The sequence below is a fragment of the Delphinapterus leucas genome, chromosome 15, assembly GCF_059928025.1.
Source record: "Delphinapterus leucas isolate spDelLeu-1000000601 "Yukka" chromosome 15, BTC_Dleu_Yukka2, whole genome shotgun sequence".
NCBI classification, from domain to species: Eukaryota; Metazoa; Chordata; class Mammalia; order Artiodactyla; family Monodontidae; genus Delphinapterus; species Delphinapterus leucas.
This window is the reverse complement of record NC_143143.1, coordinates 5,083,164-5,095,773: the sequence shown is the minus strand read 5'-3', so window position 1 is coordinate 5,095,773 and position 12,610 is coordinate 5,083,164. Positions and strand designations below refer to the sequence as shown.

General features: G+C 43.8%; 2 protein-coding genes across 6 annotated transcripts in view; one reads left to right on the top strand and one right to left on the bottom strand.

The window, feature by feature from the left end:
• Positions 1-12,610, top strand: part of CCZ1 (CCZ1 vacuolar protein trafficking and biogenesis associated) — a 27,897-nt gene extending 15,287 nt beyond the window's left edge. For 2 of the 3 annotated variants that reach the window (XM_022587732.3, XM_022587731.3), the window contains 3 exons: positions 3,553-3,711; positions 3,993-4,120; positions 5,203-8,199. In XM_022587732.3, the coding sequence (XP_022443440.1) occupies positions 3,553-3,711; positions 3,993-4,120; positions 5,203-5,258 (343 nt within the window). In that variant the 3' untranslated portion in view covers positions 5,259-8,199. Of the gene's footprint in view, positions 1-3,552; positions 3,712-3,992; positions 4,121-5,202; positions 8,200-8,234 lie in introns of those variants that run through there. The other variant, XR_016387737.1, reaches the window with a different exon arrangement.
• Positions 6,439-12,610, bottom strand: part of RSPH10B (radial spoke head 10 homolog B) — a 40,677-nt gene continuing 34,505 nt past the window's right edge. For 2 of the 3 annotated variants that reach the window (XM_030763725.2, XM_089895644.1), the window contains exons 17-19: positions 12,482-12,581; positions 9,181-9,379; positions 6,439-7,717 (exon numbers count right to left, since the gene is read on the bottom strand). In XM_030763725.2, the coding sequence (XP_030619585.1) occupies positions 7,543-7,717; positions 9,181-9,379; positions 12,482-12,581 (474 nt within the window). In that variant the 3' untranslated portion in view covers positions 6,439-7,542. The remainder of the gene's footprint in view (positions 7,718-9,180; positions 9,380-12,481; positions 12,582-12,610) is intronic. The other variant, XM_022587730.3, reaches the window with a different exon arrangement.

Genomic DNA, 12,610 nt, shown 5'->3' with positions numbered 1-12,610 from the left:
TAGTATTTAATAGGAAAGGTGTGTTTTATTTGCTTATTCGTTCTCCCATTTAATGGTTAGGGCTGGTTATGGCTATTAGTATTACAAACAGTTCTGTATTGAACAGTCTGGTACTTAAACACCCAATTATCTCCTCAAGAGAAATCCCTAGGATTGAGCTCTGGGGCAAAGGAAATGCACATTTACCATGTGGCTCGGCTCCCGCAAGGATGGAGCCATCTTCCCCTCCCGCCAGTGCCACCAGCTCCTGTTCTCCGTGCTCTCGCACTTTGACAGTGACACTGAGGTTGGGCATCTCCTTGTCTGTTTATGGGCATTTCTGTCTCCTCCACAAATTGTCCCCATCCTCTGGCTCTTTCCATTGAAGTGCTTTGTCTTTTTTCTTTTACATCAGTACTCCTAATGTAATACCCTTGTCATGTTGCATCCTCTCTCCTTTATATTTAGTCAGTTTTATTAATCATTGCCTTTGGATTTGTCTTTAGTGGCACACTTGGGGCTTTCCACCCCAATATTGTAAAAATGTCCCATTTTTATCTCTGGTACATTCCTGGCTTTATTTTCTGTGTTAAATCTCTAATTCACCTAGAATTTTTAAGGGCTTGCAGGAGGGCTGTAACTTAAAATTTTCCCCCAAATCGATGGTTTTCTGAATCTGAGACTTCAGTTTTTGTTTCTTTCACACACCCCTATTCACTGGCCAATTCTAATATTAAATTTGAAAAGGCAGGAAGGAGGAGGAGGATGTAGAAAGTTATTAGGAAAGGAGCCTCTTTCCTGTGAGCAATTTTTTTTTGTAATCCTTTTTTATCAGCCTTCTTGAATATATGTGTAAAGTAGCCCAGTTGCCTAGGAGGCTGACTACTCTGGATTCCTCCCACAAGTGAGCAGTGTAACCATTAGCAGTAAGGATTGGTTATGATCAGACCCTGGATCGGACATGGGGAGGAGCCGGACGAAGGCGAGATGGGAAGAATTGGCCCCGGCTGTGGTCAGTGGTGTTTAATGGTGGAGCGCGGTGGAGGAAGTCTTCTTTGCCTTAAGTTTGGTCTGATTAGTGAGGAATGGCCAGTAGCCATATCCATCTAGAAATCATCTATCTGGCAACCTTCAGCTCTCTGGAACACAGCCCAGAACAAATGAAAACCACAGCTGGGCCCTGCTTCCAGCCAGCTGCCCAAGTCCACAGGCGAAACTCTGCGAGCAGTTACGTGTGCGCTGAACATCTGGTCATTTCCTCCCCTGGTTCACAGCTCACAGTAACTTTTCCAGGTAGGCTTTGGAAGTGTGGGAAGGTTTTCACATAACTGGTCCTTAAACATATAATCTCTGGCATCTCAGTAAAATTGATGCTCTTTACTCATGGGAGATATCCCTGTGACCTCTTTTTTTATATATAAATTTATTTTATTTTTGGCTGCATGGGGTCTTCGTTGTGGTGCGCGGGCTTCTCATCACGGTGGCTTCTCTTGTTGAGGAGCACGGGCGCTAGGCGTGTGCGCTTCAGTAGTTGTGGCACATGGGCTCAGTAGTTGTGGCTCACGGGCTCTGGGCACAGGCTCAGCAGTTGCAACGCACGGGCTTAGTTGCTCTGCAGCGTGTGGAATCGTCCCAGACCACGGCTCGAACCCGTGTCCCCTGCATTGGCAGGCGGATTCTTAACCACTGTGCCACCAGGGAAACCCTGCTATTTTTAATGTGAGCAGATCTTGTTATCTTTTCTCATTTTTATTTTTTTAATTAATTTTTTTTGGCTGCATTGGGTCTTTGTTGCTGCACGCGGGCTTTCTCTAGCTGTGGCGAGCGGGGGCTACTCTTAGTTGTGGTGCGCGGGCTTCTCATTGCGGTGGCTTCTCTTGTTGCAGAGCATGGGCTCTAGGCACGCGGGCTCAGTAGTTGTGGCTCGCGGGCTCTAGAGCACAGGCTCAGTAGTTGTGGCACACGGGCTTAGTTGCTCCATGGCATGTGGGATCTTCCCGGACCAGGGCTGGAACCTGTGTCCCCCTGCATTGGCAGGCGGATTCTTAACCACTGCGCCACCAGGGAATCCCTGCTGTTTTTAATGTGAGCAGATCTTGTTTTCTTTTATTAACAGTACATTGCAGGTAACTGTTTTCTATTTTCGTTTTTACATCATCCTTCATGGTGGGTGGAGCGGAAAGAGGCCACATTTGCCCCTGTCCTAACTACCTAAATAACGTCTCTCATGTGAATGTCCATGTGGGATTACAAAAGGAAGAATTCCGATCTTCTTAGAAGAGTGTTGTACATGTTATAAATGAGAGAAAGAGGAACGCCACAGTGTTAGACAAGTAACCAGAACTTTAAGCCTGATTGAAGGTCATAGAAGTTAGTCTGTCCAAACAACAAAATTTACAACTCTTTCCAAACTTCTTTTAAAATTTTCATCTTTCCAGAAAATTTTTCTTGTAGTTATACTTGCTTTTCTTAGATTTAGGGGCCTACTCAAAACAAATTCTGGTTTTATAAGAATTCTGTTTTCATTTTCCTGGGAACTAATTGTCCACATTCTTTCTCGCCTAGAGTATCACAGTAGTAACCACTTCCCCGGAGGCCGGGTTTCCGGCACCCTCAGCCCCTCAGTGCGTGGCTGCTCCCCCTGTAGTAAGCAGAGAAGGCTTCTGGCCCCCAGTGGCAGGGCTGCCCAGGCTCTCACGCAGACCCCCGATTGTGAATTTAAGGCACAGTGAGAGGTGAGGGAGGGGAGGCCCCTGAGAGCCGAGTGGCCCAGCTGTCAGGGTGGCTCCCCGAGGGGTCTCAGACTCTGACCCGGGAGACAGCAAAGTAGCATTGCCCAGTCATCCAGAATAATGAAAGGGTAAATCCCAATTAAATACTTCAGAGGAGGTTCATACGTTTTAGAATGATCTCTGAGTAGCATGATGAAAGCTTTGTTATTACAGTGCTAAGCTTCCGTTCTGTGGCAGTTTACATACATGCAGCTGTGGGATAAATGAGATGTACGGGGGTCAGCAACCTTTTTCTGCAAAGGGCCAAACAGTAAGTACTTTAGGCTTTGTGGGCCGTGTATGTTTCAAGTACTCAACTATCCTTTAAGCGTGAGAGCAGCTGTAACAATACATAGGCATATGGGTGTCCCAGTAAAACTTTATTTAGAAAAACAGGGCCTGGTTTGGTCCCAGAGCCATAGTTTGCTGATCCCTTCACTGGAAGGGTAAGTGGCCTGCATTGATTTACTTTGTTTTTTGTTAAGTGAACAGATAACTGAGTGACTGCTGTTTATAAAACACTGTACTTGAAAAAAAAAAATCATCACATAATGGTTAAAATATTTGTGGTTTTAAACGTACATACTTGAGCTCGCTGGGAAATTCAGTCATTTTGAATACCTCACGGATATCAGATAAGTTACTGCCGAATGTTACGTCTTAACTGAGGTTCTTGATTTGAAGGCCCAGCCATTGAAAATACCACCTTAGCCATTCCACATTTAGAGTTTTTACAGTGTAGTTGTACATTTGGGTAATTGTTCTTTCAGAAAGTTACCACCTCCATAACATGTTTTCACAGGTCTGAAAAAGAACCCCAGTTTAAGTTTATCTACTTCAACCATATGAATTTAGCAGAAAAAAGTACAATTCACATGAGGAAAACACCCAGTGTGTCACTTACGTCTGTTCATCCAGATTTAATGAAGATTCTGGGTGACATCAACAGTGATTTTACAAGGTAATTCTAACCACCTCACCAGTTAGGCGTCCACTTTCTAATAAGAGGACATTAAAGGAATCATCTTCAAAAACCGAGTGACCCCAGGCCCCTTCAGAGGTCTTGACTACCTCCCTGGGCACCAGTTCCAAACATCATTAAGCCCAGAAGGGGCTGGTCACTCACAGGGGACTCCCTGAACTTTTCAAATGGCTCAAGTTTCCTGTTTCTTGTTTTAGAATGTTTTTCACAATCCAGCTGTATATATAAAATAATTGAGTTTTGAAACTCTTTTCTTACAGAGTGGATGAAGATGAAGAAATCATCGTGAAAGCAATGAGTGATTATTGGGTTGTTGGGAAAAAGTCTGACCAGCGGGAGCTGTATGTTATTTTGAATCAAAAAAATGCAAACCTCATTGAAGTAAATGGTAAATAGGGTTTGGTATTTGAGCAGAATTTTAATGCTACTGATATTTAAAAACTATCTTTTCAGTGTACTAAGGACATGCTAAATAGAAATCATGACTTGAGATTTTAAGCAGATGCCCCTGTTGCTTAAAAGAAATCATCATTTGGTCTATTCAGGAGTGGGACAGTGGGGCAGTGCACCCCAAGTGTCAACTGTAAGGACAGTCAGGTGTGAGGTTTCTTCTGCAGACATCTTCTGGGGTGTATTACATTTTTCTCTTGATACCAATACTTGTATTAATAGTCTATGCATTAGAAACAACCTCAGGGAATACATGCCTCATTTATTTATTTATGGCTGCGTTGGGTCTTCGTTGCTGCGCCGGGCTTTCTCTAGTTGTGGCGAGTGGGGGCTACTCTTTGTTGCCGTGCGCAGGCTTCTCATTGGAGTGGCTACTCTTGTTGCGGAGCACAGGCTCTAGGTGCGTGGGCTTCAGTAGTTGTGGCACGCAGGCTCAGTAGTTGCAGCTTGCGGGCTTTAGAAGAGCGCAGGCTCAGTAGTTGTGGCACACGGGCTTAGTTGCTCCGCGGCATGTGGGATCTTCCCGGACCAGGGCTGGAACCTGTGTCCCCTGTATTGGCAGGCGGATTCTTAACCACTGCGCCACCAGGGAAGCCCCTACATGCCTCATTTAAAACAGGAATTGAGTAAAGTCCAGATAATGACGCCACCGTTGCGGAGCTCCCGATCCACAATTCAGGGTTGCAGCTAGAGTTTCTGTGTTTTTGAATCAGATTCCTCAAGATTTTAGAAGTTGTGCTCCTCACGCCCCAACCCGCGGGTGTCTTAGACACTTTGGGTTTGAGCTGTCTCAGGCCCAAAGAAGCAATGTTACATAGTGTTAAAGTCTCCTGTACGTCAGGTCCTTTTTTCTTTCTCTCGACTTAACATTTCTTATCAAGGCTTCTGAGATTTAAGGTCAAAATTAATGCAGACCTTTATTTATGACCAACTTTACTCCAGGGAATTTAAGGTACTGATATATAACCTTTTAAGTGAGAATTTCTATACCTTACTCACCGTTTTCTATTCTTTTTGCAGAAGAGGTCAAGAAGCTTTGTGCGACGCAGTTCAATAACATATTCTTCTTGGATTGACTGACAAGGGCTCACTGAAACGTCTTTTAAAAAAACAGCTCAGCAAGCATTTTGTTAACCTTTGCAGGTTATTGGTCATATTATTGACTGGATTAATGACAACAGTAAAGCAATACTTGCTTTGAAGAATCAAATTTCTACTCAGCCTGATGATCCCCTGAGGTTTTTAGATTTTAAATATTTATGTGGAATTAAAGGTAGCCAGCTACATCTCTTTCATTCCATTCTTTTGACATTATGTGACTATTTTACTGGAAAATAAGACTAATAAATTGTTAAAGTTTTTAAAATTCTGGTCTTGCATTGAGTCTCTCTGGTTGCTTGTTTGTAGACCGCACCAGCCATGGGTCCCTGGCTCATCCTCAGGAATACTCTAGCAGCGAAAGGCGCTCAGAGTTCGGATTCCTTCCCTGGTCCCTAGGCCTGACGTGGTAAACTATGAGGCATTTGCCCAAAGTAATTGCTGGACTTGGTTTTTATCTTGAGCAATAATGTGATTTTTAGACCACAAATAAACATCAGACAAAGAACTTAATGCAAGTGCCCCAGTGTGCTCCAAACATAAAGCCACATAGAACTTCCAGGCGGGCACAGCCCCACCTGCATGCTCACAACTGAGATTCAGCCTGGCAGGATTTGATTTAACTTTTGGTGGTCTGGACATCCCAGAGTTTGGTTGAAAACTAGCCGGGCATGGTCTGGAAAAATCGGTACCAACCCGGCCCTAATAGGAGCTCTCCACAGCCCCCTGCACCGAGCCTGTGAGTTAGGGTGGAGCAGGGAAATGACTTCTCATCTATTTGCAGTTATTTTCATTGTCACCCTCTAATTCACAATCTCCCTTACGATTTCCTCTTACCCCGTGAGATACTTAAAATGGTAATGTTTTAGTTTCCAGTGATCTCAGGCTTTCTTTACTGTGTGTTTATTGCTGACTTAGTAATTGCAGCAAAAATAGATCATGGTCTCTGATGTATTATTTGAAGTTGTTGCAGTTTTCAACCTAAAATGTAGTCACTGTTTTTGTCAGTGTTTATCCTCTGTTGCATCCTGGTTGCTAACTCTGTGTTAGTTCCAACTTTGTAGTTTGATTGGTTAAAATTACCTGTATCCTTACTACGTGTGTGTCTTCCTGATCTGTTTCTTCCCTCACGGTAGTATTCCCTGTAATTCTCTCTGCTCTTGCAAGGCTAGTATGTGCGATGTATGTGAGTAATGCATCTCTTTGGTTGTTGGTCCTTTTATTGTTATCTTTATTTTTATCTGTATCATGCAGATGTTTGCTTTAAATTCTGTTCTGTCCTTAATATTGCTTGTTATTCCAGTCATCTTGTTTAGATTGTCCTGGTACATCTTTTTCTATATCTTTATTTTCATCCTTTCTATCTGGTTTTGTTTAAGATGTTTGCCTTGTAAAGAATAACATTGAAGTGAATTTCTATTTTTTTTAAACCCAATCTAATTATTTATGGGATTTTGAAGGGGAGGAAAAGGTGAGTTAACCTGTTTGCTTGGTGATGATGGGTAGATTTGTACTTTCCCTGCCATCTTTTGCGTTTTCTATTTCCATTCTTTTTTTTATTCTTTTTCCCAACTTTATGTCAGATGGTAGTATCCTTCCTTTTTGCTAGTTTGGAAGCTTTAGATTGTATTTTTATGCTTTTGGTGGTTACTCTTATATTTAACACAACTATTAGCTGTAACACTTTCCTAACAGACTTAAAGTATTCACTTAACTGCTGACTGCACACCTGGCTCTTTATCCTACATTGTTCGGCCTTTTGTCCATGCAGTGCTGTTTGCGACGCTGTGGGAATGGATGGGAAAGGACCAGGGAAGAGGCCATGTAAGAGGCAGCATGTGAAGGACAGGTAGGATGTGGGCACAGGGTGGTTACAAGGGGCAAAGGAGGTGTGCCAGGCTCAGGGGAGGAAGGCCTAAAGAAACGTTTAAGCAACTTCACTCCCCACTGGTTTTATCAGATTCTAAATTTAATCATCAGTTTTATACTTGGATTTAAAAAAAACAATGAATACACACTCATTTAATACCCACATCTGTGTATTTTCATTCAGCTCAGTTGTCAAAACGCAGGCATTTCAGTGATCCAACCATATTAGAAACCCAAAACCCAGTGGGCCCAGGTAGTGGTATTTCAAGAAACACTTAGACAAGAAGTAAAACACAAGTAATTTTATTGGGTAGGAAATTTGTTACAGGCTTTGGTTCTAAATTCCCTTCACACCTGCTTGTTCTCATGGCTCATTTACAAACCCAGTGATGTCTACTTTTTCTTTTTCTTACTTGCAATGGATTTGCTGGACTGGGACACCACTGTGTCGTCTTTCAGGAGGCTCGGCATGAAATTCAAGGATGTGGCATCCACTGGTTCCTTGATCACAGTGATGGCGACCTCATAGTCTTGCCTTTTGGTCTCTTCCTCTCTCAAGCTGTTCAGCCTAACAAGAAGCAAACACAAGAAAGTATCTTTTTTTTTTTTTTTTTTTTTGCAGTACGCGGGCCTCTCACTGTTGTGGCCTCTCCCGTTGTGGGGCACAGGCTCCGGACGCGCAGGCTCAGCGGCCATGGCTCACGGGCCCAGCCGCTCCGCGGCATGTGGGATCTTCCCGGACCGGGGTACGAACCCGTGTCCCCTGCATCAGCAGGCGGACTCTCAGCCACTGCGCCACCAAGGAAGCCCGATATCTTTTTTTGTCTTTGAAATTTCAAAACGGGTTTTTATGTTGTATGTGGTGTAAAGTAGTCCATACCTGGATCTCAACAGTTTCTGTGAACAGAACTAAACTGTCATCACTGCCTGAAATAAAAAGTGGTGCAATAGCTAGTTTAAGACAAAGTTTTCACACATCTAAGGTGACTTGTGACACACTTGTCTCTGAAGCAACTTAGATAGTAAGTAGCCTTTTAAAATACTGTTGTAGCCGTTTTCCTTAAGTCTAATGCTCTCTTCCACAGACCAATGGGCTTGAGATGCCCTTTACAGAGATCAGACATTTGCACTTGGGACTGACCTGTCTGCATGGAACTAAGCCTGGACAGTGGTTCTAGAAAGGTAAGTGTGCGGCCTTTGCCAGGTGCTCACCACGCACCAAGCATTGTTCTCGATGCTTCACAAACACTAGCTCACTCAGTCCTCACAACAGTCCTACAAGGTATCATCTCCACCTTAAAGATGCAGAAACAGGCACACAGGGACAGACCTCACCAAGGTCACCCAGGTGATATAAGTGATGGGGCTGGGATGTGAACCTGGGCAGCCTGGATCTACGTCACGCTGCCTCCTCGTGGATGCCTAGGGATGCCTTAGACAACCAGGACAGAACTGGTGGCTACGGGTTCCCAGCTGCACATGAGGACGTGCCGACCTTCGGAAGGCGGAGACTTTTTGTTTTAATATATATTTTTAGATTATTTTATTCATTTTTTTTTTTGGCTGCATTGGGTATTCATTGCTGCATGCGGGCTTTCTCTAGTTGCGGCAAGCAGGGGCTACTCTTCATTGTGGTGTGCAGGCCTCTCATTGCAGTGGCTTCTCTTGTTGCGGAGCATGGGCTCTAGGCGTGCAGGCTTCAGTAGTTGTGGCACACAGGCTCAGTAGTTGTGGCTCGCGGGCTCAGTAGTTGTGCCTCGTGGGCTCTAGAGTGCAGGCTCAGTAGTTGTGGCGCACGGGCTTAGTTGCTCCGCGGCATGTGGGATCTGCCCGGACCAGGGCTTGAACCTGTGTCCCCTGCATTGGCAGGTGGATTCTTAACCACTGCACCACCAGGGAAGCCCAGAGGTGGTAGACTTTTAATGAAAGTGTTTGGTACTGAAGCTTCTGGTGGCTACAGAGGACAGGAAAGAAAGATGCCCAAGAGCCGGGCGGGCGGGCGGGAGGGAGCCGAGAGGTTCACTGAGTTACCTCGCCTCCAGCTCCTCATTCTCCACCTTCCTCTGAAGGGCCATCGCTTCATTATGTAGCCTGTTTTCCTTTACTTTCTCCTTGAGGGTTTCTTCGTGTTTATGTGCTTGGAAGAGAGTGTTCACAAAAAAGATGTACATGTTACTGATCCATGTATTGAATTTTTCCTTTTGTTCATCCTTGGATTTTTCTTTTTCCTCTGGAAGAAAGTTTGATTAAAATGAGCATTAATACAGTCTTGCAATAACTCTGGGGTCTGTGTTCCAGTTCCCCAGTTCTGTCACTTCCTGTGCTGGGCTGAGAGTCCTCATCCCCCCATAAGGCGGGTGACACTGTGCTTCTCGTGGGCTTGTGAGGATTAAGGTAACTGCAAAATGCTTCAGGGACCACCTGGAACAAGGCTGGCGTCAGCTGACCACAGCCATGATTGCCAACACTTCCTTCAAGTCTCCTGGTACCTGTTATTTTTTTCCTAAATAGCTTAAATATTTTGGTTTTCTAAAATTAAAATCTTAGAAAATTTACAAGATTCCCATGTTTCAGAGAAAGAAAAAAACCTCTTGGCTTTTGCATACACTGTCTTTAAAGGCAGTTTTCACTAAGAAAATTTCATTTTATTTTATTTGTTTTGTTTGGCCGTGCCACACAGCTTGCAGGATCTTAGTTCCCCCACCAGGGATCAAATCCGCGCCCTCAGCAGTGAAAGCACAAGAGTCCTAACCACTGGACCTCTAGGGAACTCCAAGAAAATTTTAAGAAGGATTTTAACTCTGAATTGAATAAGAAGTAGGTAAAATTATTGACTTGGTAAGGAGTTGCTTCACATCTACTAAGGCCAGCAGATACACACTTTGGAATGTGTTTCATATAGTTGATTCCAGGAAGACAATGCTTTGGATAGTTCTGTAATATCAATAAGACGGGAACTTTCAAGAGAGCAATTGTTTTTTGACTGTGTCTACAGCTTGGGCTGATCTGCTGTTTGATGGCAGTGATGGGAGAGGAGTATGGGCACAGGTACTCTGTAAACGTAGCATTCTGTGACCAATCTACCCTCCATCCCAGGAGCCACTGTGACGGGCCCAAGAGTGGAAGACTAATGCAGAGAACCTTGATGCTGGTGCCAGATTTTTTTTTTTTAATGTTTATTTATTTATTTATTTATTTAGGCTGCTCTGGGTCTTCGTTGCAGCACACGGACTCTTAGTTGCGGCATGCATGTGGGATCTAGTTCCCTGACCAGGAATCCAACCCGGGGCCCCTGCATTGGGAGCGCGGAGTCTTACCCACTGGACCACCAGGGAAGTCCCGCCAGTGCCAGATTTTACAAGGACTAAGAGAAATGAAAACATATCCATAAAGACTTGCACATCAGTGTTCATAGCAGCATTACTCCTGATAGCCAAAAATGGAAACCACCCAACCGTCCATCAGCTGACGAGTGGATAAAATGTGGTGTATCCACACAGTGGAATACTACTCAGCAATACAAAGGAACAAAATGCTCATATGCGCTACAACATGAGCGAATCCCAAAATGATTGTAAGTGAAAGAAGCAGACGCAAAAGAATGGTTCCATTTCTAGGAAATGTCCAGAAAAGGCAAATCCATGGAGAAAGTCAGTCAGTGGCACCAGGTGGCCCACAGGCACCCCCCGGGCTCCAGGCACCTCACCCACACATACCTCCCCCCTGTGGCCAGCTACCTGCGGTGGTGAGAGTGAGCTCTGGCAGGTGACTAGCGAGCACACACAGAAAGCTGGCCCAAATCTGTGGGCAACGGAAGGACCACAAATTCCAGCTTTAGCACCGACCTTGGGAAAGCAAGGTACATGAAAAGGTGCTCAGCATCACTGATCATCAGGGAAATGCAAATCAAAACCACAGTGAGATGGACTTATATACACTACCAAATATGAAACAGACAGCTGGTGGGAAGCAGCCGCATAGCACAGGGAGATCAGCTCAGTGCTTTGTGACCATCTAGAGGGGTGGGATAGGGAGGGTGGGAGGGAGATGCAAGAGGGAGGAGATACGGGGATATATGTATAGCTTTGTTAGAAAGCAGAAACTAACACACCATTGCAAAGCAATTATACTCCAATAAAGATGTTTGAAAAAAAAAAACAATGAGAGGGAATTCCCTGGAGGTCCAGAGGTTAGGACTTTGCGCTCTCAGTGCTGAGGGCCCAGGTTCAATCCCTGGTTAGGGAACTAAAATCCCACAAGCCACGAGACAAAGCCAAAAAAAAAAAAAAAAAAAAAAAACACCAACTCACACCTGCTAGAATGGCTTGCTTCAAAAAGAAGAGAGATGCTGTCAAGGATGTGGGAAAACAGGACCTTTGTACGGTTTTGGTGGGATTGTAAATTGGTACAACCAGTATGGAAAACAGTATGCGTTTCCTCAAAAAATAAAAAAAGAACTACCCTATGATCCAGCAATTCCACTTCTGGGAATATATCCAAAGGAAATGAAGACACTATGTCGAAGAGACAGCTGCACCATCACATTCACAGTGGCACCATTTACAACAGCCAAGACAGGAGACGGCCTAAGTGTCCCTCAACAGATGAATGGATAAAGAAGAGGTATATATACACAGTGGAACAGTACTCAGCCATACAGAGGAGGAGAGCCTGCCATTTACAACACCATGGATGGACCTTGAGGGCATTACGCTAAGTGAAGTACGTCAGACAGAGACATACAAATACTGTATGATCTCACTTGTAAGTAGAATCTATTTTTTAAAAATACAAACATATAAAAAGAGATCAGATATGTGGTTACCAGAGGAGGGAGATGGGGGACACTGGAGGAAGGTGGTCAAAGGTGCAAACTTCCAGTTACAAGGTACATAAGTACCAGGGATGTAACGTACAACACGATGACTGTAGCTAACACTGCTGAATGATGTATGTGGAAGTTGTTAAGAGAATAAACCCTAAGTGTTCTTCTCATCACAAGAAGAACCGTTTTTGTGTGTATTTATGAGATGATAGATGTTCACTAAACGTATTGTAGCCGTCGTGTCACAATATATGTAAGTCAAGTCATTATGTTGTACACCTTAAACTTACCCAGCACTGTATGTCAATTATATCTCAATAAAACTGGGGAAAGAAAAGGGTTAGATCAATGCCTTGAAAGGGAACTCTGTCAAGCCAGGGGGCAGAGCTGGGAGCAGCTGTCCCAGCCTAATTATATTTTAAAAGATGGTTGTACATTTTTATAAATGTTAAATCATTTATAAGCAACAGTTTGCTAATACCAAAGTTCTATTATTAAAATACTCACCATTTTGAGATAAAAGAAAGGTTCGCTCCTTTCCTGGAGATTTAAAGTTCATTTTGGAAGTTTCTCCATCACTTAGAGACTTCTTGATCTTGGGCTTTTTCTTTTAAAAAAAAAAAAAAAAAAGAAAAA